This window comes from Mauremys reevesii, linkage group 27, assembly GCF_016161935.1.
Source record: "Mauremys reevesii isolate NIE-2019 linkage group 27, ASM1616193v1, whole genome shotgun sequence".
NCBI lineage: Eukaryota > Metazoa > Chordata > Testudines > Geoemydidae > Mauremys > Mauremys reevesii.
In genome coordinates this window covers 698,352-726,234 of record NC_052649.1, presented here as the reverse complement: position 1 = coordinate 726,234, position 27,883 = coordinate 698,352, and the positions used below count along the sequence as shown (strand labels likewise).

General features: G+C 41.0%; 1 protein-coding gene across 20 annotated transcripts in view; it reads right to left on the bottom strand.

The window, feature by feature from the left end:
* TANC2 (tetratricopeptide repeat, ankyrin repeat and coiled-coil containing 2) overlaps positions 1-27,883 on the bottom strand; it is a 631,662-nt gene that overhangs the window by 458,852 nt on the left and 144,927 nt on the right. For 14 of the 20 annotated variants that reach the window (XM_039516554.1, XM_039516557.1, XM_039516556.1 and 11 more), the window contains one exon: positions 22,060-22,230. The exons of 5 other annotated variants lie outside the window; for them this stretch is intronic. In XM_039516554.1, coding sequence (XP_039372488.1) covers positions 22,060-22,146 — 87 coding nt within the window. In that variant the 5' untranslated portion in view covers positions 22,147-22,230. Of the gene's footprint in view, positions 1-6,947; positions 6,968-22,059; positions 22,231-27,883 lie in introns of those variants that run through there. One more of the 20 variants, XM_039516569.1, reaches the window with a different exon arrangement.

Genomic DNA, 27,883 nt, shown 5'->3' with positions numbered 1-27,883 from the left:
TCTTGTATTCATTACATTGTACAATCTGCTCCTCCCTAGTGGAGATCAGTGACAATGCCTGCACCTGCCTTATCCCTCTTGAATGACCAGAGGTTGGAAAGAGGGAATTCATTGACTTTATAACAGGAAGCACTATTAATTACATCTCCTTTTTCTTTTGTACCATTTATGGGAGCAGAAAAGTCTCTCCTCCCCACCCCCCCAATAAAAAGTCTTAATGGTTCAGCTTTTAAAAATTCTCAAGGTGTATTGATCTAGGTGATTCTTAAACTAGGCAGCAGTCGTTCATACATCGTTCATTTATACCAAAGTAACATCTTACTGCAATTTTCGAGTCTCAACTGCTCAACTGGACCAAGGGAATTTTTTTTAAGTAAACCTCTTCCCTCTGTGATCTCTACAGATGGAGGAACCATGTGTAGGTGCCCATTTTGAATGTAAATAAAAGCCTAGCAACATGGTGCTGGAGTTTCCACAGGAGCAATTTATGTTGTATTCTTGACTCACTGAAAGTGAGCTCAAAAGCTAGCTGAGCTTCCATGGGGCTGGTGAAGCAGCTGAAGGATAGGTTACTAACCTGTACAGTAATTGGAGCTCTTCAAGAAATGTTGTCCCTGAGATGGGGAACTGCATACACCCATGCACTTTTGATCAGAGATTTTTGCCAGCAGCGCCCGTGGATCTGCACCTGTGCCCTACATGCCCTCATGCTCCAGTTCAAGGGCATATAGGGAGAAGACGACCCATTGCTGGTCCAGTTCCTTTCAACAATGAAGCCCAGAGGAAATAACTCTGGAGCCAAAGAGGAGGAGGACAGGTAGTGGAGCACCCAAAGGTACAAAACTTCTCAATAACTCCAGTTACTATACAGGTAAGTAACTTCTCCTTCAAGTTATTTTCCCTTTGGGTGCTCCATGTCAGGAAATTTCTAAGCAGTGCCTCAATTACAGAGTAGATGAGTTCTGTACAGATCAGATAACAGCTTTACAAAAGGCCATATCTACTCTCAAAGCATGCAATATAGCATAATGCTGGGAAAATGTGTGCACAGATGACTGGATGCCCTGCAAATATCTGTAATGGGTATGTTTCCAAGTAGGGCAATAGAGGTGGACGGCTATAAAAGTGGACTTAGCTCTAGTGGAACGGGCACTCACCCTAGGTGGCGGATGTATTTCCAGAAGCTTTACAGAAATGTCAAAATGCATCCTGAAACCCACTTCAACAGGCTTTGAGCGGAAATTGGGTGTCCCTTCATTCTCTCCATGAAAGAGACAAAGAGTCTGGAAGAAACAGTGAAGGGTTTGGTCCTACTGAGGTAGAAGGCAAGAGCTCTTCTTCCAATCAGAGTATGAAGACTGACGTCCTCTCTCATAAGAGCGAGGCCTGGGGTAAAACAGTGTCAACTGAATGTTCTCATTGATATGAAAATCCAATAACACCTTAGGCAGGAATTGAGGATTAGGATGTAAAGTCACCTTACTGTGATAGAGCACCATGTCTGATGGATCAGTCATTGGTGCTCTTGGTTCCCCTACCCTTCTGGGTGATGTGGTGGCTGTGGTGAACAAGGTTTTGAAGGATAAATGAAGAAACAAACAGTTTCCCAGGGATGAGAATGGGGGTTTTCTCAAGGCATGAAGAACCAAATTAAAAGTCCCAAGGCAGAGCAGGCTCTCTTCCATGAGGAACAAATTAGACAAACCATTAATGAATCACACAGCTGTAGGATGGATGAAACTGAAAATCCTTCAAGTGGTGGGTAAAAGGTTGTAATGGCAGCTAGAGCAGCAAAGAATCCTGTGGCACCTTATAGACTAACAGACATTTTGCAGCATGAGCTTTCGTGGGTGAATACCCACTTCTTTGGATGCAAGTAGTGGAAATTTCCAGGGGCAGGTATATATATGCAAGCAAGAAGCAAGCTAGAGATAATGGCAGCTAGGTAAACCTTAACAGAGCTCAGAGACAAACTCTGGTTTTTAAATGTAATAAGTATTCAACTGTGTGTGAACACACTCAGAAGGCAATATGGATCATTGGGTACACCAGGCCTGGAAACACTTCCACTTTTCCACTTGTGGAGAGTTTCCTACTATTCAGCAGCACTGTCTGAACAAACCTGCTCTATGCCCAAGACCCATCGAGGACTCAGGCCTTGAGATGCAGTGATGAGAGGTTGGGGGTTACGCTATGATGCCCAGTCCCCCAAAGAAGTCCTGCTGTCAGAGGAAGGCTAAGAGGCAGATGTAGAGAGGGGAGAATCAGGTCTGGGAACAATATCTACCTTGTTCATGATGTCACTCTAAAATGGTCACAGCTCTATCTTATTTCAGCTTGTACAGATCCTTGAGGAGCAACAGCGTAGGAAAATAACTGAATTGCAGGACACAAGGCCAAGGAGTAAGGAGGATGTTTCCCAGTCAGTTACTTCTACTTGAGGAGAGGGCACAGTCTCACCAGTACTTTGTGCTGGACAGAACCGCAAACAGATCTATCTCCAGTGAACTCCAGGTGAAATAGATCTCCTGAAAGACTGAATCACTCAGCTCACATTCCTAGTCCTGATATAAAAGTCTGCTCAGGGAGTCTGCTATGACATTTTGCAGCCATGGTAGACAATGTCTATTTGGTGGAATATGCACCAATTCCATAGCATTACCAACTCTGTGCCTAAGGGTTTGCATCTTGATCCTCTTTGGGGGTAAACAGAATACATCATTGCTCTGTTGATGATTACTCTGACTGAAAGACCCCTGATGTTGGGTAGGAAGTGATGGCAAACCTATTGAATTGCATGAAGTTTTAAGAATGACGACATGAAGTGACGACTCCTCAGGAGTCCATTTGCCTTAAATTGTGAAGCCCTGGGGATGGGTCACTCAATCTACCAGGGAAGCACCTGTAAGATGCGTGCATGACTATAAGAAAGTAAGCATTCTGGAGGTCAAGGGCAACAAACCAGTCTCCAGGATCTACGGATAAAATTACTGCTGCTTTATTCTTACACAGTGATTCAGATTACCATCCTGAATCACTGTGTAAAAATAAAATTGTTCAGAGTCCTGAGATTCAGAATTGGTCTCCATCATCCTTTTTGGGGGGGGGTGGAGAGGGGCCCCCACGGGACCAAGAAATACTTGGAACAGAATCCTTTCCTGATGAGATTCAAGGGAATGGGTTTGATCATCTCCAGGAGCAGGAGAGATTGTACCTCCTGCCTTAGGAGCCCCTCGTGAGAAGGATCATTGAAGAGGGATGGCCCTGAACTGGATGGGATGGCCCATCAAGACAACTTCTAAGATCTGAGGGATGAACTCCAGGTGGTCTCTATAGGGCAGATGGAGAGTGGACTGATGCAGCATAAGATCCATAATAAGGGGTGATCTGTGACCTTCAACCAACATGTCAAAATAGTCACTTGGAAGAGGTCGCCAACTGAGAGGTCACTTTATATGACAGTGCCTTTTTGTGGAATCTGAACATCTTTCTAGGTGGTTCCGTTAATCTGAGGGAGGTTTGGTACTCAAATGGGCGAGACAGTTGTGCTGTCTGCAGTTTGCTGTATTTTCTTTTTGTCATAGGCATGTATATGTTGGAACATCGCAGAGTCATCCTATAGTCACTGAGTGAGTGGAGGGATTCTCCTTCATCACAGAAGAGCTTAGGCCCTTCAAAGGGAATTTGTACCTCCCTGGGAAGGCCAGAGGATTCAGCCATGAGGTTCAATGCATGACTTTAGCACTAGTTGCTACAGAATATGAAGCTGTGTCCACCTCATTGAGGAAAGCCTGAAGGGAAGCCTTTGCAACCATATGGCCTTCTGTAATGAGAGTTTGAAACTACTTCTTGTCATAAGGCAAATGATCAATAACATGTACAAAATTGCTGTAATTTGTAACATCATTTTTGCCATCAAGGACTGATCTTTGCTCTCTCTACAATTCAGGGTTGCAACTAATAGCTCTTGCAGCCAAAGAGGTCCAGGTGCTTGCTGCAGAGGGCGGGAGGTCAATCTGGATTGATGCTGCCTATTTCTTTCGTTGACAGCACTGACAACCAAAGAGTTAGGGGAGATGGGAGAAAAAGTCTGTTGACCCCTTGGCCGGTGTACATTTTTTTTTAATCAGTTATTTTGCATTTGGGTGGGATGGTCACTGATATTGGCCATTCATACAGGCCGGTGATAGTAAAACATCATTAATGGGCAAGGAAATCTTGTATTGAGGAGTGGTATGTAAAACATTCACTAGGGAGTCATGATGTTCTTGTTTTCTGCCAAAGGGATCTGCAAGGCCTCTCCTATTCTTTTCATTAGGTCTTGAAAGGCCTTAAAGTCACCCATGTGGGATGATGGAGAGGCATAAGTACCTTGTCTGGTGAGGAGGATTTGTTAGATGGTAGAACTTCCACCACTACTCTTAACTTCTGTTTTTCTGGAGGGTCCTTCTGGGGAAGAAGGTCTCAAGGTGCTGGTGGATGTTGATCTGTCCATGAGGGCATCCTGTAGAATTCATCACCATAAGGGGCTCAAGGGTTTCAAAAAGCCCACTGTGGTGGGGCATAAAGGAGTGGGACACCAGTGGTGTTCCTGCCAAGGCTGACGGGGCAGTTGCCAACTAGTTCCTGAGGTTTCATCTTTGGGAAATACCTCAAGTGAAGAAGGTTGGAATGGGAAGATGGTGGAATCCCAGACAAAGATTTGCACATCCAAGAAAGTCATCTTCCATATCCAGAGGAGGAGTGCTAGATATCAGTACCGGAAGCTGTGTCAGTACTGAAGGTCGAGCCCGTGCATGCAGATGTAGTTGTTTCGAAGGCTATGCCAACGTCAGAGGATATGTCAGTACCAGCAGGAAATCCTTCTTGGTACCCCTCAGCAAAAGGAATTCAGGCTCTTCCATGACTTGGAGATCCTCGTGAACCTGGGCACTGTTCCTCAGTATGAAGTACATTTATCCGTACCAGAGATGATACAGATGGACATACTATACACTCTTTGTGGCCATGAGCTGAGAAACATGGTATCGTAGTAGGGGCCCAGGACAATTTCTTCCAGGAACCCTTGTGTTTGGAGGGCTACAATCTGGGTATCAACTGATGGTGCCAGAGACAGCTGGTTGCAGAGAGACTTCTCAGTACACAGTGTACTGGGAGTCTTTTTTGATGGTACCAGCAACTCAGTACCAAAAGAGGTAGAAGCCTGAGCAATACCCATAAGAAGATGTGAGATCTCATTACTCCCTGGTGTTAAGAGTGACATTCCCCTTCTTCTGGGATTTCTCAGAGGAATGAAGTCTTTTTGTCTTAGAAGACTTTGAAGAGTCCAAAGGTGACCCAGGCTCTTCACTTACTGGAGCAATTGTGGATGGTGATTTTCTTTGACAGGAAGGCACAAATCACAAAATAGTTACTTCCATTCCCACACAACGTATAATTTAATAGCTATTAAAAGCTTACCTTATTTATAAGGAAGATGCAGCAGGCAGACCAGAAAGCTGGAGCTTGCACAAACACATGGGGCCTGCCCCAGGGGTGAGGGAATCAGGGGAGAGGGCATGCAGGCCCCATCCCTGCCCCATGAAAGCCTCCTGCATCCCAGGCTCAACTGCTACAATCTTACCATGGCCTCACCAAGCAGTGTTTACCACAGGAACACCCCTTATACAGTAAATCCTGAGAGTGGTAAGTTATACCAAGTTCTACATTCTTAGAACTTTCTGGCTTGCATTTCGCTACTGGAGAGAGAAAGTTGTGAGATTTACATTAAATCACAATTTGTCTTTAAATGTGTATATATTTATCAGTTAAATAAAAAAGAATATGCAAAACATATTTTGTAGCTTTTGGAATTCTTGGTCAGGCTATGCCTCACTTGCCTGGGCTGACGAATCACCCCAGAGCTCAAGAAGTCACTGGAGCATTCTGAGCAACTGAGGCCAATGCACAAGGGAGAGAATTGGACCCTGCAGGCCTCAAGGAGTGATCCATAAGGAACAGTTTCAGCCTATCTTCTCCTTAGTTTCCTGGATATACTCTTGAAGCCAGAGCAGACATTAAATGTGAACAGGAAAGGAGACTCTCCGAGGCAGCAGGAGTGTCCACCACTGATGGGAAAGGACCTGTGGCACATCTGGCAGGGTTTGAAGTCTAGCGTTTTTGTCATAACCTGAATAGGAAAGGCTGAAAACAGACAGGGGCCCAGGGTGATAGTGGTCCTGATTGTAAAAAGTGGGAGGGGGAACTCCCTGAAGGCACAAGCCAACGCCAAACAAAAATAAATACTTAATACGATAAAATAAAGAGTAAAATAATTTAAAAGCTACTTAGCTAGCTAACAGACACCACAACACTCTGTCTCAAGCCACAGGTAGTTGAGAAGGAACTGGAGCAGTGGCATGCCCTCTCTATATGCTCTTGTACAGGAGCATGAAGGGTTGTAGGGCACAGGCATAGACCCAAGGGCACTAATGACAAAAACCTCTGATCAAAAATGCACATGCACGCACACATCCCTGGTGCGGCGCATCCATAGGGACAATTACTTGAAGTAGTACACTAGATCGACCTCAAAAAGGACATCAAAAAGCCAAAGTAATAATATTCATAGAACTTGAAAGAAAGACCATAATTTGCATATGCAGCCTAAAGATAAATGAATATTTTTCATTTACAGATCTTTGGAGGCAGGCAACAGGCCCATTCCCTTTCTGGCACATTCAGGGGTTCCTCACTCTCTTCCATGAAGGCTGACCCTCTCCTAATTCTTCCCTTCTGCTCCCATCTCTGAGACCCCATGAACATATTTACCTTCCAGCTATTACACCCCCAGATTCATCCCTCTATTACCCCACTGTGACCTCTTCCCCTCTAGCTCCACTCTCTAGGCTTGCACTAGGACTGCTACGTGTGCTAATATGTTCTTCCTCTTGCATTTGTATCCTTACCTCCTAATTCCAGCTGCTACTATGTCAACTTCAGCTGCTACTATGCTTGTTCCCATTCCCATTTCTTGACCTCTTGCAGCAACCACTACCATACTCCTATCCCAAATCCCTTCTCCTCCAGTGCACCTTCTCCAGGCCCCCTTCTCCTCCTGAGGGGGGAAAAAACATATATGACATATTCAAACATCTGTCAGTGTCCCTACCCAGAATATTTCCCTCCCCAGTCCAGGAATATATTGTCACAGATCGGGTCGAACACCCCCAATTGGCCACTCACCATATTACCATGAGGGGAATTCAGCCTTTGGATCCCCGTGTTTTAAGACTCGGGAGTTTGACTACAATCCAAACACTGTTCCAGTTGTGGAGTGTCTACGCACACTCTCAGAGTGTGTACTTCCTGTCTAGCACCCAGTCCTGAGAGCTGCGACCAAGTGGCCCAGCTGCCTCGCACCTGGAACCAGTGCTGAGACTCTTCAGATTCCACAATATTTTAAACATATCTTCTCTTCTAACTCCACCCAAAGGTATGAGCCTTCTAGTTTATGCAGTGTGGTAGATGTAGCATATAACAGAGATACTTTGAACAGAAGTCTAACACATGATACACATATACACAGAGTTAATTTAGAAAACAACAAACATGCTGAATACTCCCCTCTTCACACACTTCACTCTACCATGCCTATCCTTTGGGAGTCCATGGGGAACCATCTATATTCAGGTAAGCAGTCTCCATCCATCCACACCTCATCTGGTTCCTGCAACTGCTCCCCTCATTTTAAACTGGTAAACAATGGCCAGAGACACCCAAGTAAAGCCATTCCTATCCCTTATAACCTTCCACTACCAAGTGACTTCTCTGGCAGGTGACTTTTCTCCTGAAAAACCAGCTCTCCAAGGTAGAAGCCAGCCTTTTATCTAGGATGCTTCCTTTCTGAATGGAGGACGATCAAGATTTAACAACTCTCTGTTATGTCTTTGCCACTGTTTGAATTTTGATCCAACGTGGTGGTGAAAAAACAACAGACAAAAGGCTGCATGTTCAAAATGGAGATTACAGCTTGGTACAGATACAAACGGAGAGTTCATAAAGTCACATAAAATTAATAAGCTGTACAGACATTCCCCAAATTGTCACAACTCACCCTGCATACATGAACTATTCAGCTGCCTTCCCAATTCAGCTTTTCTTCCTTCCCAACACCCAAACCCTGAAACCTCTTCTCCCCACTTAGTCTGGCTGCAAGCATGCTACTGTTGCTGAAGCAATTGCTGCAATTTCCCTTTCTTCCACTGCCAGTTATTCAGTTCCTTCCCCTCACCCCCTGAATGAAGAGCAGCTGAGGAGAGGGAAGGTGCTGATTGGTTGGCAGGAAGTTTCAGGCATCAGCCCAATACATAATGGCAGCTGTCCAGATAAGGTTAGAGAAACCAAGGCAGCAGATTAGGTACCAAAAACCACACCAAATACTGGAGGCTAGGTAACTCTGCTGCACAATGCTGAGTGTTTAACAATCCTCCTGTATCTCTCAGGCCTATTTCATTTTTCCTTCTGCACTGAGAGTTTGCAGACTGTCATTACAATCTGTCATGCTGCAAAGGCTAGCGCACATTATATGGAGCTAGAAATCACTGAGGGTCTACTATAATTTTCTCCTTGTTCAGGTCTCTCTCCTCAGGCAGTTACAGATGTTGCATCTGCTAAACGCTGAAACTAAGGTCAAGGAGTCACTTATATGCAAGGGATGACATCATCAAGAAAGCTCAATAGTTCATCTCCATCTGCTGTCAGGGGAAACTATACTGAGGCATCCAGAATGGCCTCTAATACCAAAGAAAGGAAAAGAGGGTTTTTTTCTAACTGCTTGCCCTGCAAATTCAGACAAGGATCTAAAAAGTCAACTTGAGTTCTTTTTGCCTCAGATACCATAACCAATAAGATACTGCAAGTCAAATTCTGTCCTCATTTACGGAAGTACAACCCTAAAGGTTTCAATAGGATTTCATTGGTGTAACTGAGGAAAGAATCTGGCTCTTCATTTCAAAGCTACCTAAGAATTCTCTTGCAGCTGTGCAAGCCCAATTAGAATCCAGCTCCCTTTCCCAAAACTGTGTTGACTGTGCACAGTTTATAGCAGTAAGTAGTAGTAAAAATATATTTTGGTCACTACAGTAAGTAGATTTGACCCTCACTAAACACGGGCAGTGGATGTTGAGTAAGAAGGTACTGTTTTTACATGGTACTTTTTCAGAGTAGAACAGCATTTTAATGTATTCTTTTGAGTCACTGTAGTCTTCAGTGTGTAAACATAAGAAAACAGAACTATAGATATGAAAAAATTCTTAAGCAAAATGTTTTCATTCTATGTATTATATACATGTAAGATACAATTTGAAGAGTTTTATTAACCCGTCCTTTTTAGGCAGAAGTAGTTTCTATTGTACCTTACCAACCAAGACAAAATTTATTCCCAGAAGCTGTCTCATTTATCCAGTCAATCACAGTCAAGCTGGAAGGGCATATTGAGTAGCGTCCTGCAGGGATCGGTTGTGGCTCTGGTTCTGTTCAAGATCTTCATCAATGATTTGGATAATGGCATAGAGAGTGCACTTATAAAATTCGTGGACAATACCAAGCTGGGAGAGGTGGCAAGGGCTTTGGAAGACAGGATTAAAATTCAAAATGATCTGGACAAACTGGAGAAATGGTCTGAAGTAAACAGGATGAAATTCAATAAGGACAGATGCAAAGTACTCCACTTAGAAAGAAATAATCAGTTGTGCACATACAAAATGGGAAATGACTGCCTAAGAAGGAGTACTGCAGAAAGGAACCTGGAGATCATAGTGGATCACAAGCTAAATGAGTCAACAGTGCAACACTGTTCCAAAAAAAATGAACATCATTCTGGGATGTATTAGCAGGACTGTTGTAAGCAAGACATGAGAAGTAATACTTCCGCTCTACTCTGCACTGATTAGGCCTCAGCTGAAGTATTGGGTCCAGTTATGTGTGTCACATTTCAGGAAAGATGTGGACAAACTGGAGAAAGTCCAGAGAAATACAACAAAAATAAAAAAGGTCTAGAAAACATGACCTATGAGGGAAGATTGAAAAAATTGGGTTTGTTTAGTCTGGGGAAGAGAAGACTGAGCGGGGACGCGATAAATGTTTTCAAGTACATAAAAGGTTGTTACAAGGAGGAGGGGGAAAAATTGTTCTCTTAACCTCTGAGGATAGGACAAGAAACAATGGGCTTAAGTTGCAGCCAGGGCGGTTTAGGTTGATTAGGAAAAACGTCCTGTCAGGGTGGTCAAGTACTGCCTAGGGAGAGTGTGGAATTTCCATCATTGGAGATTTTTAAGAGCAGGTTAGATAATTACCTGTCAGGGATGGTCTAGATAATACTTAGTTCTGCCATGAGGGCAAGGGACTGACTAGATGACCTCTTCAGGTCCCTTCCAGTTCTACAATTCTTCAGCATCTGCCGGCAAATAAACTTTCAGTCATGAAAAAAAGAGCAAAAGTTACCATTAATCCTAAATATTTATTTACAAAAATTATCCTCAGCACCAAATGTACACATCAGTGAAGATTAAATGAAGGTTACAACCTTGAAGCAAGACCTTTGAGATGACTCTTCATATTCACACCTACGGGTAGGTGCTGACCAGTGTAGCCTAAGATGGAACGTTTTCCAAGCAGTGTCTGTTGGGTCACACATGCACCCCCTCATACCTCTCTCCTCAGCATTCATGAATGTTCTAGGAGCAAGGTTGTATAAAGGGGGATGCTGTACCTCAGTTCCTTTCATTGCTGACCCAGAGAAGTTAAGATAGGACACTGAGAAAGGGGACGGTAGGCGGGAAGCTTGAGAAACTACCCATAAAAGAGAATACGCAGGTTCATCTCAAAGAACTCCAGTATAAGTAAACAAACAATTTTTATTTTGAGTATCTCTGCATATTCCCTCTTATGGGTAAGTTTGTTAAGCAATGCTGGAAACACAAAAGGTAGGAAGAGTGCTAATTAAATAATGATTGAACTGCAGTGCTACCAAAAGGAGAAGTCAAATCCAAAGCATAAATGTAGCCACTAATTTCCAAGCAACAGATTTCCCCAACAGAAACATGTTTAAGACAAGCAAAATATGCTGCCATTCTCCTAGCGGAATGAGCAGTAGGCACAGGATGTAACAGTCAAGGATTCATTGTTTTATGCATCTGGAGAAGATATATCATATCATTGGATTCCTAGAATAAGAAACAAATAACCTATAAGACATCTTAAAATCTGCAGTTCTATTTCAATAATAAGCTAAAACCCTTACAACATCTAAAGTACATGATTTAGGCCTGGTCTACACCGGGGAGGGGGGGTGTTGATGTAAGATACGCAACTTCAGCTACGAGAATACCATAGCTGAAGTTGACATATCTTATTTCGATTTACCTCCCATCCTCACGGCGCAGGATCAAAGCTGCGGCTCCCTCGTCGACTCCACTACCACCACTCGCTCTGGTGGAGTTCCGGAGTCAACGGGGAGCACGTTCGGGGATCGATATATCGCGTCTAGATGATATCGAGATAAATCGATCGCTACCCGCCGATCCGGCAGGTAGTCTGGACGTACCCTTAGATTCCCCTTTATTAGTATGTGGCTCTGGAAAAAACAGTGGCAAATTTACTGTGGGATTGATGTGAAACTCAGATATTCTTTTCTATAAAAACCTGGGATTAGGTCTAACAACCACCTTATCTTTATGAAAAATAGTAAATGGTGGGTGTGCCATCAATGCATGCAATTTGCTCACTCTTCTCGCCGATGTTATAGCAATAATAAACACAGTCATAATAGATAAATAAAATAACGAAAACTCTGACAAGGGTTCAAAAGGCAGCTTCATAAGCACAGATAAAACCAAATTAAGATCCCATGGTGAAACCAGGTCTTTTACGACAGGATAAATGCTAGATAAACCCTTCGGAAACCTTTTAACTGTATCATGCACAAGTAACAACCTACCATCAATCATGACATAAGCAAACAGAGCTTTTAAATTAACTCTTGGAGAGCTCTGCTAATCAACTGTGTGGCATTTCAATCACTCCTGTGCGGCAACCACACCACACAGCTCACAAGGCACAAAGGTCCAGAAACAAAGGGAGTAGTTTATAGACTCCTTCCAACAGCTGAAATGGGTCCATACAAAGGTCCATATATTAAGAATCAACTGTGCTTTGTCCTGTCTTATCTTCTTCACCAACTTCTGAATTAATAGAAAAAGCAAAGGGCATATAGATGGCCTTCTCCCGAATGCATTAGGAAAGCAGCTAAAATGGTCTGACTGTCCTTTCTTGTGGGGAGGGGGGGAAAAGACAACACTTTTTGCTGAACTGGTTGCAAACAGATACACAACAGGCTGACCCCAATAGAAGAGGGTCTCTTGTATCTCATAGTATCTGAGAACTGTCTCTGCTGAGCTGTTCTGCTGCACACTACTCCCCTACTAAATGTAGAGCGACCAGATAGATGCTACATAGCATGCACCAATCTCATGAACCAATTGCTTTGGCACACGACAGAGCTGAATAAGAAGAGGAAGTTACTCACCTTGTGCAGTAATGATGGTTCTTCAAGATGTGTTTCCTTATTGGTGCTCCACTGTAGGTGTATGTGCGCCCCGTGCCTCTAATCAGAGATTTTTGGTAGCAGTGTCGGTTGAGACCAGACATGTGCTCTCCCTCCCTCGTGGTCTGCCTCGAGGCTATCTAGAACTGCACTGGCGAGCCTCCCCACTCTGCCCCCAGTGCCTTCTCTGCCACAGAGCCCTATGGAGAACTCCAAAGTAGATGGGAGGAGGACTGGTTGTAGAGCACCCATCAGGACACACATTTCAAAGAATCATCGTTACTGCACAAGGTAAGTAACTTCCTCTTCTTTGAGTAGAGTCCCTATGGGTGCTCCACTGTAGGTGACTCCTGAGGAGTACCCACCACGGGAGGCTGGGACTTCATAGTACTCTCTGTAGTAACAGACTCCACTCTGGAGTCAAAGAAGGCGTTGGAGGCTGAATCGCCAGTGATTGCATAATGTTCTGTAAAAGTGTGGGCAGAGGCCCAAGTCGCTGCTCTACAGATTTCTGAAATAGCGAGAAGGAGTGTGACTGAGGTAGAAATTGACCTTGTGGAGTGTGTATGGTCTCTGGATGGAGGCGGCAGGTTGCGCTCCTGATAACAGTGATTAATGCAACTGGAGATCCATTTGGATAGTCCTTGAGCTGAGATCACAGAGCCCTTGGATCTTTCTGTGAACAAAAGGAAGAGCTTAGGGGATTTCCTAAAGTCCTTAGTCCTGTACAAGCAGAATGCTAGTGTTTTTCTACCATCTATCATATGCAGAATCGTCTCCCTGTTGTCACAATGTGGTTTTGGGGAAAAAACAGGGAGATGGATCTGCTGATTCATATAGAAAGTGTAGAGAAAATAGGGAGAAACTTAAGATATGGCCTTAGAGTTACTTTGTCTTTAAAAAAGACTGTGAATGGTGGGTGTGCAATCAGGACCACTATTTCTCCTATGAGCCTAGCTGAGGTGATGGCAATTAGAAATGATGTCTTCATGGACAGGTGTAAGAGACAGCAAGTTGCCATGGACTCAAAGGGAGGTCTAGTCAAAGCCCAGAGAACTAGATTAAGATCCCAGGCTGGAGCTGGTCTCACATGCAGGAAGAGATTCCAGTGCCCTAAAGGAATCTATGCGTCAGCGGGTGAGCAAACACCGAGTATCTGTCTACCTGGCAGTGGAAAGCCATTTTTGTCACAAGATGTACCTTAAGGGAGCTGAGTGAGAGTTTTGTCCTCTTGAGGTCCAAAATGAAGTGTAAAATCAAAGGGAGGGAAGATGAGGTTGGGTCTATGTGTTTAGAATGACAACAAACTTGGAATCGTTTTAGAAATCTATCTTTAGAAATCTTTCCTCTGGAAGAAAAGTCCTTCCTGCCACCAAGTCCTGTACAGAGTCTATAAAGAGCATTTGCTTGGCTGGACAGAGAAATGACTTTCTAACATTTAGAAGCATTCCTAAATCTTTAAGAAGGGAAGTTATAAACTGAATATGTCAGCAGATCCTTGCACAAAGGTGACATCAGCAGCCAGTTATCTAATTACAGGTAAACCAACATACCATTTTCCGAGATGCGCCACTATTGCAGAAAGGCACTTTGTAACAAATCATGGTATTGTACAAAGGCCAAATAGCAGGACCTTGTACTGAAAATATTTTTGTCCCACCATAAAATGGAGGCACTGCCAGTGATTTGGTTGAATATAAATATGCATCTTTTAACTTAAGAGTTTCAAACCCATCCAGGGAATGAGGGAAGCTAGGGTTAACATTCAAAAACGGAACTTTCAGATGAATGTGTTCAACTTTTTAAATCTGCACCAGGAAATAACTTGAATAAAAGCCTTGAACCCACAGATCTTTGGAAACTTCAGAAGCATCTTCTGAACTTCTGGAAGAACAACTTTATGATATGGTTCCCTGAAAAGGAAAGGGTAAGGGAATTGAAAGTAGGTAGTGTTTCAAACTGTGTTGCATAACCCTTTTCTATTATTTCTATTAACAGACATCTGTTGGGAAAACAACATAGCAGGGCACAGATTATCCAACAAGTTCTTGGAATGTATTGGAGACAATTTTTTATTTCAGAAGGTGGAGAAAGCTATTAGGGGAGAGGCTGGTCTAGATTTAATTTTGGCAAATAGGGAAGAACTGGTTGAGAATCTGAAAGTGGAAGGCAGCTTGGGTGAAAGTGATCATGAAATGATAGAGTTCATGATTCTAAGGAATGGTAGGAGGGAGAACAGCAAAATAAAGACAATGGATTTCAAGGCAGACTTTAGCAAACTCAGGGAGATGGTAGGTAAGATCCCGTGGGAAGCAAGTCTAAGGGGAAAAACAATTGAAGATGGTTGGCAGTGTTTCAAAGAGACATTATTAAGGGCACAAGAGCAAACTATCGCACAGCGTAGGAAAGATAGGAAGTATGGCAAGAGACCACCCTGGCTTAAGCAGGAGATCTTCAATGATCTAAAAATCAAAAAGAGTCCTACAAAAAGTGGAAACTAGGTCAAATTACAAAGGATAAATATAAACAAATAACATAAGTTTGTAGGGACAAAATCAGAAAGGCCAAAGCACAAAATGAGATCAAACTAGCTAGAGACATAAAGGGTAATGTACCCATCTTTTTCCAAAGATGAAACTGATAGCAGGACATTATTGATTGGTAAGGCTGCGAGTCTGTCACAGAGGTAACGGAAGTCACTGATTCCGTGACTTTCCATGACCTCCATGACTTCTGCAGCAGCCAGCAGCAGCAGTTTGGGTGTGTGTGGGAGGGGCCAGCGGGCTCCACGCACTGCCCATGCCCACAGGCCCCACCCCAACAGCTCCCATTGGTTGCCGTTCCCAGCCAATGGGAGCTGCACAGCTGATGCTAGTGGCGGGAGCAGCGCACAGAGCCCCCTGACCCCTCTGCCACCTAGGTGCTGCAGGGACACCCAGAGCCGGGTAGGGAGCCTCCCATCCCCACTAACCTTTTCCCCACCCAGAACCAGTAGGGGTCTCGGGCCGTGCGCCGCTGCCCTCCCTCCAGCACCAGCGAGGGTCCTGGGCCACGTGCCACTGCCCGCCTACCCTCCCCCACCGCCCAGCATCAGTGGGAATCCTGGGCTGCGAGCCACTGGGCTGTCTTAGGTACCTTAGCCTCATTCAATGGTGCAATCGAAGCAGAAACAGGCCTCTTTGGATCTGAACACTAAGACCTCCTGGAACCAAGAAGTCTAGCAACAAGAGCTTCCTTAAGCAGATGCACCAGCAGCCTGTTCTGTCTCCTTTTATATGCTTTGGATTTGAAGGTCCAACAGATGGAACACCCAGGAGTGATCCTCTTCAAGGCACTTAAGACACCTCATGTGGTCATATGATGCAGAAGATCACTGGGCAGGAAGCACATCTCCTGAAGCCCACTTTCTTCTTCTTTGGATCCATCATCTCATAGAACCTAATCCAAAATCTATGTTAACTTGTTATAAACTACTCAACACACTAACAATACTAACACTTAAAGCTAAGAACAACATACTATCCTAAAGTAAGGTAGGAGAAAACTCCAGATCTGAAGGACTGGAGTGGTTCACTTCTATTTGGTATTTGCGGTTGGAAGGAACTGAGACAGTAAAGAGTGCAGCGCCTCCTTATATAGCCTGGCCCTCAGAATGTCTGTGAATGCTGAGGGGAAGGGGTGCCCATGCTCTCCAACAGACACTACTTGGAGAAGGTTCTACCATTAGACAGCACTAGTTGGCACATTACCTATAAGTGGGAATACGCAAAGCCACTTGAAGAAGAAACTAGGGTATGTGTGTGTCAGAGAACATGACAGAGTTCAGGAGGCAGGTGAAAACTTGGGGAGAGGTTGCAGGTATGAGATGCAGGGATAAGAACTTGTGTGCACACTTGGGGAGGGAGAGAACCAGACAAAGTTAATTTTTGGAAGGAACACATTAACATTTGGCAATTAAAGAAATTAAAACCGATCTTATTCCCCTACTCTTTCTTGAAAAGGGAAAACACTTATTACTCTCTTGAAAGGAGTATAGGAAAATTAAGTTCTTATTTATCAATAGAACAGGAACATTTCTGAACTAATAAAGATTAAATTCCCACATATTCCTTGCCTACATAGACCACCCATTTTATAAGTAGGAAATAATCTAATATTCCTGATACAATAGTCTCAACTGCTCCTTGATGAAGTCTGTCAACTATATTGAGTTGTATACACTGTGTTCATCTATTGAATGAGGGCTATCATCCGTTGAGATCTGAGCTAACATCACAACAATTATCTAGTCTGCACCATAAATTAGGCTAGTGTAGTAGAGGTCACAGATCTCTGCTTTCTCTCCTAAATTACTGTTACTGTAATCCCCCAACAACTAATTGTATTAGCAATGAGTAAATTAATTTTTAAATCTTAAGAAACCAAATATTTCCAATTTTTTAAAATAAATATTAGACTGCTGAAGGAAACTGGCCTTGTAAGTAAAAACATTACTTTTACAATTTATACTAGCTATCAAAGCTAGTGAAAGATGTCTGACTACTAGGAAACTGGGATGAGTAGTATACAGCATTAGGTTACCAAAGGCTGTAGTTAGAAAATCAGACTTAACTTGACAGCTAAGTTACCACACCTCATACAACTAAAATTGGTACCAATGTTAGCCCAATCACAGCTGTGCAGATACCTTTTTAAATGTTTTTTTCCTCTTGCTGTTCATGCTAAAGTCATTTCCCCCCACTATTTGTTTAATTTTAGATCTTCAGAAAAACAACAGAGTATGGGTCAAGGGTAATTCCATCATTAAATACCAATTTAGAAAGCTACAACTTGTGGTTCTCTCAAACAAATTCTTGTAGCTCAAAACCCACCATCAAATAGCATCACTAGAATAACTTCTGCTGTGCCTATGTTGCATCTGATGCTGAAGTGGAGTGGGAAGAGCAAGGAGACATTCACATAGATGAAAAATACCTTATTACATAAAAAATACATTTGTTGCTTTGCTTATTCTTTCCTATAACTTAAAAACAAATATTAAGTTAATGAATCGTCAGAATGTATTACACACATTATAGCAATACTGCATAAATTATGCATCTTTCTCACAGACACGTTGACAGAAAATAAAAAGTGTGGCTTATAGCCTGCAAAGATTAAAGACCACTGCTCCAACAATTACATTTTTTACATGTATCTGAAATGAAAGCTTTCCTAAATTTTCATAATATATAAATTAAACTCGTTCTGCAATTAAGTCATTGGGAAGCTAAATTAGCCTGGCAACAGAGCTTTGTTCAACGACTGTTATGTCCTCTCCTCCCCTTAAATAAGGAGTAATTATCATTTCGGAAACCTTCAAGGTAGCTAGTTAGTGCTGTACATTATTTTTGTATGCGTCCACTAAAATCTGTGTTATACTAATTAATCAACTAATTGTACCAATCAGTTCAGCTACAATAGAGACATTTGCCAATTAATCTCACTTTCAGAGAGAGTAATTCTGTAGTCAGGATTAGAGTTTTTGTTCTGTATTATTTTAATTGGCTCAAACATTTCATTTTTATTTTAAAGAACCTAATAGATACTTTGAATTCTCAGAAATTGCTTCTTTAAATGATAATTTATACTGAAGTAGAAGCATTTTTCTATGAAGCAGTTTTATCCCTATGTCTGTGCCACAAGAAGTTTCTCAAAAGAAAATTATTCATCTCAGTGGGCACGTTCAAAATTCCCATATGAACTATGATGCAGGAAATGATTGGTTCCACTTTATTCAAATACAGGGTGGGAGGGGCTCGCTTAGTGGCTTGAGCACTGGCCTGCTAAACCCAGGGTTGTAAACTCAATCCTTGAGGGGGCCACTTAGGGATCTGGGGCAAAATCAGTACTTGGTTCTGCTAGTGAAGGCAGGGGGCTGGACTCAATGACCTTTCAGGGTCCCTTTCAGCTATATGAGATAGGTGTATCTCCATATATTATATTATTCAAGTTCTATCTCAGGTGTTCTTTCTACTCACTTCTCACCCTTCCAAACAAATATTTAAAGCTAGAAAAGCTAACAAAACATTAAAAACTTACATTATAAAATCATTATGTAAAATCACATAGAACTATGGCTAACCTGTTAGATTTTTGTTCCTATGTATGTATCTTACTTCTAACTTACACTATTGCTTGACTCAGCATTTTTCATGGTATAAAGCAGTAAAAGCTGTCATTTTACTCTTAGCCCATTCCTTTATCCCCCAGTGTCCTTCATATCCTTAAAGCTGTCAGAAGTTCACTGTCATTTCCTTTGTTTTACTGCCTTCAATGATTGTGACCCCATGTCACAGCTATTGTTCTTCCAGGCAAAAGAGAAGTTTTCTTCGGAACTATTCAGTTCAGGCCGTCACTGAGCAAAGAGAGGCATTCTTTGTAACAGTCATAACATTTAGAGTTTATCTTTGGCAAGAGGATGGAATCTGGACATGTGAAGTAACACCCTAATTATAATTATATAATCATTTTCTCTAGATTAAGTTGAGGGCCAATCCTCATTCCAGTTCAGGTGAAAGACCTGTCCACAGTGTTGGAAACTTATTAACCTGACTTGATTCAAGATGGCTTAAGGATTATGCTGCTTTTGCTACTGAACCATTCAGCCAATGACTTAGAGGAATACTATGACAATTTATAATACAAAAACATTGAAACTGGCATGAACCTCTCATAGCAGCAGCAGCATGATATATTACTATGCCTTACAAAGTATCAGAAGGGTAGCTGTGTTAGTCTGGATCTGTAAAAGCAGCAAAGAGTCCTGTGGCACCTTATAGACTAACAGATGTATTGGAGCATGAATATTCACCCACAAAAGCTCATGCTCCAATACGTCTGTTAGTCTATAAGGTGCCACAGGACTCTGCTGCTTATCCCTTACCAAGGGATAGTGACTGATGAAATGACAAAGATGGCTACTAGAATGTTGATGGCAGAAAGCTCATGCTAAGTCATATCAATTAGACTATTGAGAATTCTTTATGTTCTTGTACTGTGGCAGAGAACGTATCCTTTTCCTGTTTAGTAGAATCAGATAAGTGTTGTCCAGCAGAACTACTTACAGTGGCAGGGAATTCATTGACTTGACTTACCTTAATAAGACTGACAAGGAGAGTGAAAGTAAGTCTTTTAATGGACCAACTTCAGGTTGGGAAAGAAACATGTTTTTAAGTTACACAGAGCTCTTCTTCAGATCTGGGAAAGGTATTCAAGAGTGTCACAGCTAAATACAAGGTATACAGATTGTTTTGCATAAGTAGTTAACACATTCAAGGTGAAGTGGCCTGTTATCACCTCTGTAGTCAGAGGACAGAAAGGGGAGTTAGTGGGATACATATTGTTGTAATAAGCCATAAATCCAGAGCTCCCAGGCTCGTCTTCTGAAAGTGTTGTGCAGGCTTCCTTTGATGACTAAGACTGAGAGGTCAGATATGGAGTGATTGTTTTGTGAATAAAGTGTTCCCCCACAGGTGACATAGGGTTTTGTCTTTTATCATTTTTCTGTGAGAGTGCATTTCAGAGCATAGTGATTGTTTCACCCACACAGTTGTTATTGGGGCATTTAGTGTATCAGATGAGGTACACCACCTGTTGTGATAGGCATACGTAGGACCCATGGATCTTAAAAGGTATGTTTTGGGAGGTATTGATCATTGTAGCAATCATGGGTCAGAAACGTGTCCATGATAAAAATTTTGAGGTCCATGGTAATTTTTCAAAAAATTGAATGACTGAATGACATAACCCCCCCCCCCCAGTGTCCATCACTAAGTACGGTAATTTTGTCAACTGTCTGTCATGCAACATGGTGGTGCTGACCCCTGGTAGCAATGGAGATATGTCTGCAGGTTTTGCATCTGTTGTCATGGCAGAGTCTGGTGCTGCTTTGAGTTGATATGTCCTGGTCTGTGGGGACATTGCTTCTGATGATGAGCTTAATGAGGTTGAGGGGTTGTTTGAAGGCCAAGAGAGGGTATTTGGGAAAGATTTATTTCAGAATGTGGTCCCCATTGAGTATAGGATGGAATTGTTTGATGATATCCCATATGGGTTCCAGTGTGGAGTAGTAGGGGTGTATAGCTGGAGGATTTCCCCCCACATTGAAGCTAGTTCTCTTGGGGTATTTGGGAAGCCCATTCCATGATGCAAAGGTGGAGTGTCCTTGTTTGGTGCAGGCAGTTTTAAATGTGTTAATGTGAGTATCCCAAGACTTTCTCCTCAGAGCATATTCTGTGGCATGTGAATGCCTGATTGTAGATAACAGATTTCTTGGTGTATTTGGGTTGGTCACTGGAGCTGTGAAGGTAAGTGTGATGGTCCGTGGGTTTCTTGTATATAATTCTGCCTGTAGGGCTCTGTTGCTGAAGTGGATTGTGGTGTCCAGGAAGTTCATGCTGGTGTGGGAGTGTTCTAGAAAAGGTTTGAAGGGTGGGTGATGGATATTGAAGTTGTGGTAGAAAGCTATGATTGTCTGTCCAGAGGATGAAAATATCATTGATGTATCTCATTTATATAATTGATTTTGTGATGCATTTGTCCCAAAGTACTTCCTCAAGGTGGCCCAGGAAGAGGTTGGCATATTGGGGAACCATCCTAGAATCCATGGCTGTTCCCATGCTTTGGACGAAGTGTTTATTGTTTAATGTATAATTTTTATGAGGGAAGGATGAAATGGATGAGTTTGGCAATGTATATGGCGTGGATATCTGAATGTTGTCCATTGTCTCAGATATTTGAGGCAGGCAGAGATGCCACCACTGTGAGGAATGTTGATGTGTAGGGAGATGACATCCATGGAGGTTAGGATGAGCAACATTAATAAGAATAACATTTCTCTCACAGTAAAGAATTTTCTGTATACTTTGAAGATAATATAAATATGTTGGTTTAACTTAATAGGTAGCCATGGAAAAAAGAGCCGGAAACAGGCCAATGGCTCGAGATTCCCACCCATCTGCCAACACTTAAGAGACAGTGCAAAAGCCATTCTCTTTTATGTTCTACCTCTGATCCCATGTGGAGCTCACCCAACTGGTTTTGCACAGCAGGGTCCAAGTTTATGAATACAGGGATTTAAAAGGGCTGATTTAAAAGGGCACTCTGTCAAGCAGGGGAAAGACACACTTGAGAGAGACAATGTAACTACTTTGGGTGACTAAATAAGGGAGGCTTGCTTAGGGATGATAAACTTCTGTATAAGACAGACATCTGTGTAGACCTTTTGTTGTTTGAAAATATTTTTCTCTTATGTTTTGCTTCATTCCTGCTATTAAGATTAAACAATACTTTGGTTTAAGAAAGCTGTCTGGTTACTGTATTCGCCACTGGGTACGGGTGATACAAAGAACCCAGTCTAACAGTGAGAGTATAATGTGATGTCAGCCCAGCAAAGGTAGAGGCCTGCGGCCTGAGACTTAACGGATTATACTCACAGAAACCAGAAAGAGTTCAGAGATGCAGCTTTCCCCGTAACTGGGACAACAATATGAGGTCTGGGGTAATATTTTGGCCTGCAGCATCACTCGTACATGGACAGATGGCGCTTAGGTCTACATCTCTGTTTAGTTTAACCCAGGTTTTGTGTTCTCCATACTCTTCAATACCTGAGAGACATAAGGAAGCAAATGTGTAAAAAGTTGCTTAGGCTCAATCCTGATAAGATGCGAAGCAAGATGGCAGATTGAAGGAAGCATCTAGAGGTATGGAGAGATATTTGAAAAAGCATTTTCTATATGAGATCTATGTCTAATGTCACTGATTTCAAACTGTGATCCTTGATAGAACAGTACAGTCTGATGGAAGCATTTCAGCTTTCTTGACTTGTGGAAGTTCAATATATAAGAAGGTTGTGCTAGCTGTAAATATAGCACAAGCTATTTGCTTATCAATTTTGTGATCTAGTTTGTGCTCACTCCCACTCTCATCATAAATTATATGCCCTTTTTGTAATTCTTGCCGCTCGTTCCTGGGGTTATACTCTCCTCAGGTTGTGGCAGCGTGTTTTTATAAATTAAATTAAAATTGTACACTTTTTTCAATTTAAAGGATTAATAAATATATATATATATATATATATAATTAAATTAAAATTTAAACTTTTTTCAATGTAAAGGATCAATAACTTTTCTACCAGCTCTTTAAACTACAAAACCAAAAAAATCTATTAATTGTTTTTAATTAAATGTATAGGCCCAGTAAAAAGCTTGAGCAAACAAATAGGTCTGCCTTACGCTGTGTGATAAAGCATACGAAATTCAAAATAAATCCAAACCTTTGGAGACTGCTGCCTCTTGTGAATCACCAGAATTTGGTATGCTTTATCACACAGCGTAAGACAGACCTATTTGTTTGCTCAAGCTTTTTACTGGGCCTATACATTTAATTAAAAACAATTAATAGATTTTTTTGGTTTTGTTCTTTAAAGAGCTGGTAGAAAAGTTATTGATCCTTTAAATTGAAAAAAAAATAAATTTTTAATTGAATATTTTGATCACTGAGACCTGCCCTGGAGTGACTCAGCAATATGCAAAGTAAATTGCTCCAACAAAATAACCGTGCCTGAATTAAACTTGGTTCTCCCACAAATTAGTGCAGAACTCTAACTTTGTTCCAGACCAAACTAAGACACCATCAGTTAGCAGTTGTGCATTACGGTCTCAAAATAAAAAGGACTCACTTATTTTAGACCTCCCAGCCTTACAATCACTAGCAGCTTGTTGGTTATACTCAGCAATAAAACTGCTTACAAGTGTCCATTTTGTCTTTCCCAACATCAATAATCAGTATTTTTGAAATAGTAAAACAGTAACATTTTATTTTATACCTATGATGACATATGACTTATTTTAAGTCTAGAATGTACTTAGATAAGGTTACAGATGGCTCAGATATATAGTTTACACTAGTGAAACCACAGGACAACTCACGGAACTGAATGTTATAAGTCAAATTATTACTTGCTTCATTAGGTAAGTAGACTAGCTACCATAAGCTGTTAATAGGCAACCAAAAGCAGAGTTTTGGAAGGCTACTGGTTTAACATTATTTTTTTTTCACCATAGGTAACTCTTAAAAGCCACCTTTAGTTTGGATTTTTAATCAAACTCCCCCCTTTATTATATTTGTTCTGAATAACTCACGGTGACACTATCTGAGTGCACAAATTCTCATTTTGTAAAGGAGGCACTATTTATAAGTAAACACTAGACATAACATTTCCAGGAGGGGAAAGGAAACATAGCAGACATTTGAATTGCAAAACAAATAAGCCTGAAAGTTAAAAAAAAAAAAAATTACTAGACCAGATGCTAGCTTATTTTGGAGGAAATAACATTTTCCACCTCAGCCACAATCATCAGAAATTTTAACATGTATTCTAGTACGGCATGTATTTGTCTGCTAGTTTTGAGGTAGTATTCAGATATAAATATTTAACTAAATTTTGTAATTAACAGGCAATCTAGCCAAACACAATTAGCAGACTGTTTTAAAAGAGCACAGCAATGGCAATGATAAACAAGTAACAAAACCTTTTTAAATAAATTATGGATTTATAATTCTAATTACCCCAAAATGTAACATACAAACTGAACAGCGAAAGAAAAGGAAAAATACAGCCCATGAATAGTTTAAACCAAGTGTATTCAAGCATTTCTGAATGCCATCTATAATGTATACAAGTATATAGAACTTGCTTTCAACAGCTGCCAGATTGAAACTTTCCATGCTCATATAAATTATTCAAAATTTTAACCTACACTCTTTTATGTTTAAAACTGTGTCCAAAACCAAGCAAACGTTAAGGGAGACTACCTAATTACATGAGGCCTAGTAGCTTATCTCTACAAAATATGTTCACTACCACCTTTTTTGAGCTCTCTTCCTATACTTGATACTTTGACCAACATAACAAATTTAAACAATAGCAGAGTAACCACGATGAGGTTGGTTTATCATACTGGCAGTATTAGGTTAGAATGCACATCTCTGAAGCTTCATAAACTTTATGGTAACAGCAGCCTCTTGGAATTATATGTTTTGTCTTGCATACTGCAACCCCTTTTGCCTACAACATGAGATTGGAACAACTTGAAAGTCTAAAGGATATAGTCAAAACTCTCACTAGTCCATGCAGTGCAACAAAATAAAATAGAATTTAGAGTTGAAACATTCAGGAACTCTGAGAATGGAAAAAGCAAGTTGTGTTGATTGTGTGTAATGTAGGACATGGGGGGAGCCAAGAACCTTTTATTATAGCTTGAAAAAAAATACAGGAAGATTAAAGATCTAAAAGTAGGAATCACATCTTTAAAATATAAACAAAGTACATAATTTTTTAAGATGCTTATTGTCTAAGAAGTCATATCTTGTAGCCCTGGTATAATCTAGAAACTCCCTAAAATGCATTAGAATATGGCTTTGGACACTTAAACATCAAAAGAATAAGCCAAGAGCTGGACCTGAGCAAAAATGCACATTCTCCTATAAAGAGGTGTGCTCCTCTCTGTGGTCAAAGACAAAATTACCTGGACTATGGTACTGCTAGGTGTTAATATGAAACACACCAGAAGCTCAAAACAAAAAGGGAATTATGGTATCTTAAGAGTATTTACCTGCTTGAAAGGAATCTTGTGAGGCTTAATTCATTAATGTTTGTAAGTACTTTTTTTTAATTTTAATAATTACTTACATTGCAGTAGCACCTATAGTCTCCAAATGAAATCATGGATCCATTGTTTTAGGAAATGTACAAATATATAGTAAGAAATAGTTTTTCTCCAAAGACCTGACAATCCAAGACCCTGATCCTGCAATCTCTTATGTGCAGCCAGAGATCCACTGAACTAACAGGTACAGAGATCCACCCATCCACAACGCATTGCAACATTGAGACCTTAATCTATATAACAGATACAAGGTGGGAGGAAAGGGAGCATTAACCCAATTTTACGTATGTGAGCTGAGGTAGAAAGTTTAGATGATTTGCCCAAGGTCAGAAAGAAAATCTGTGGAAGAAGCAGGAATTTGACCCAGGTTTTCTGAATCCCAGTCTAGTGTCTTAACCACAAGATCATTCTTCCACTCGAGGCTTCCAGATTCTTTGATGAGAGGTGCAACAAGTGTGTATAATCATAATGAATAGGCTAACTAGTGTGACACACAAACTATTTCCATTGCCTTCAGAGCAATTCAAGTAGCCAAGCACCTCAGCTGAATTTGAAAAGTATGAAGCTGTTTCACTGGAGTACACTGGCAACCTCTCTGCTAGGTCCTATGAGTTGCAAATTTTGAATGTTCTTTGGATGAACTTTATTTTTAGTAAGTGAAATTCCATGCAAAACTGTACATAAATTCAATGTTAGCATTGACATTTTAAATATGTCAACAACAGGAAATTTAGTTATGATTCTCACAACAGTCTTACTATCTAAAACATATATACACAGCCATACATTGAACAGAACAGTAAAATAAACTACTACAGATGTAGAAAAGGGCTGATTATAATTGCTGTAGGAGGCCTAAACCAGATTCTTATTTCAGTTACTGTTCATTGGTGTAATTCCAGTGGAGTTACTCCTAATTTAGAACAGTGCACATTAACTGAGATTGAAATCGAGTTCCATGTTTTGGGATCTACAGACCATTGTACACCTCTACCCTTTATAACACCACCCATTATAACACGAATTCGGATATAACGCGGTAAAGCACCGCTCCAGGCGGACCAAATCAAGTTCGATATAACGCGGTTTCACCTATAATGTGGTAAGATTTTTTGGCTCCCGAGGACAGCGTTATATCGAGGTAGAGGTGTATGTTTACTTTCTCACTTTAAGTCATTACAATACATCCTATGCCAACTGGACTAGTTAAACATCATTCACTCATTTTTAAAACACAAGAAAAAGAAGGTAGCGAGATTATGAGTACATACTGTAATCCAATCCATAATGAAGCAATGGGTCAGATCCTCAGCTGGTGTAAATTTGTATAACTACACTGTCTTCAATGGAGATACACTGATTTACACCAGTTGGGGATTTGGCCCACATCTTTAAACCATAGGTGAAAGGTATGCAGGAAAATTATGTATTTTAAATCACTCTGAAATCAACATATACTATTTACATACATCTCTTTGTAAAACAAATTTTCTGAGAAAACTGATATTAACCAAATAAACACATTATGAAATTTAAGTACTTTATCAAATTACGTAAATACACTGATATAAGGAGGGGAGGTTTAAAACACCAATGTAGCTTTCTGTAATTAAAACATTTATTTTAAATCTAATTTCTGGAGAAATAAAATCTACCAGGTAAAAGACAGTACAAAAGTACTCATGAAGATGATCAGCCAGATCAGTGGTTATTACACTGGCTGAACATCCCTATCCAATAAATTTTGCATAATGCTGCATAACTGCTGTTAACTGCTCTTAGAATGATCCATTCTAGACACATGAGTGTTAAGAAAATATTTTTAGCTTTAACAAAATGAAGTGACAAAGTAATCCTCCTCTGAGAATAAAACATAGCTCTTGGGGTGAGCAACTGAAGGAGAAGATGGAAAATGCTGACTGTCTGAAACCAAAGGATAGCCAACTGGTCTTAGTCCTTCCTTCCCCTTCCCTTCCCTCCAACCATCTCTTCAACCTACAGCTCCAACTCTAAGTATGTAGTGTGACACATTTCAGTATTTGAACAAACAATGTATGTTACCTTCAGGATACCTCTTATTATCAGCAATCTCATTCAGTGTGTACGGCCTCATCTTACTTTGGAGTACGACATCCTGAACTGAAATGTTCATGAGATATCCTATGATAACTACCCTACCCAATGCCACTATATACATATTTTTTAAAACATGACACACAGCTAGATCACAACAAAAGGCCAAATGGTCCACCAAAGCTTATCACTTTTAATTTTTTTCACCTTTTCTCTTTGCTTTATCTCTGCAGCCTTAAATCGCCTCTCTTTTTCCAAAAAAAAAAAAAAAATGAAGTTGTCTCTTAAAATCTTTTATATTTTGTGCCAGTGGCTTTCTTCCAGATGTTCACTACTCTGCCATACAGATTTCCTGACATTCCTGTTTACTTTTTAAAAGACCACTTTCTCAAATACTTACTTTTAAAGTTCAGTATAGCCCACAGTTACCTCCATGGCTGCCCTTCTACAGAAACTCCCCAAGCCTTATAGCCGACAGCACCAATTTGGTCGACTTAATATACCCTCTATATATACA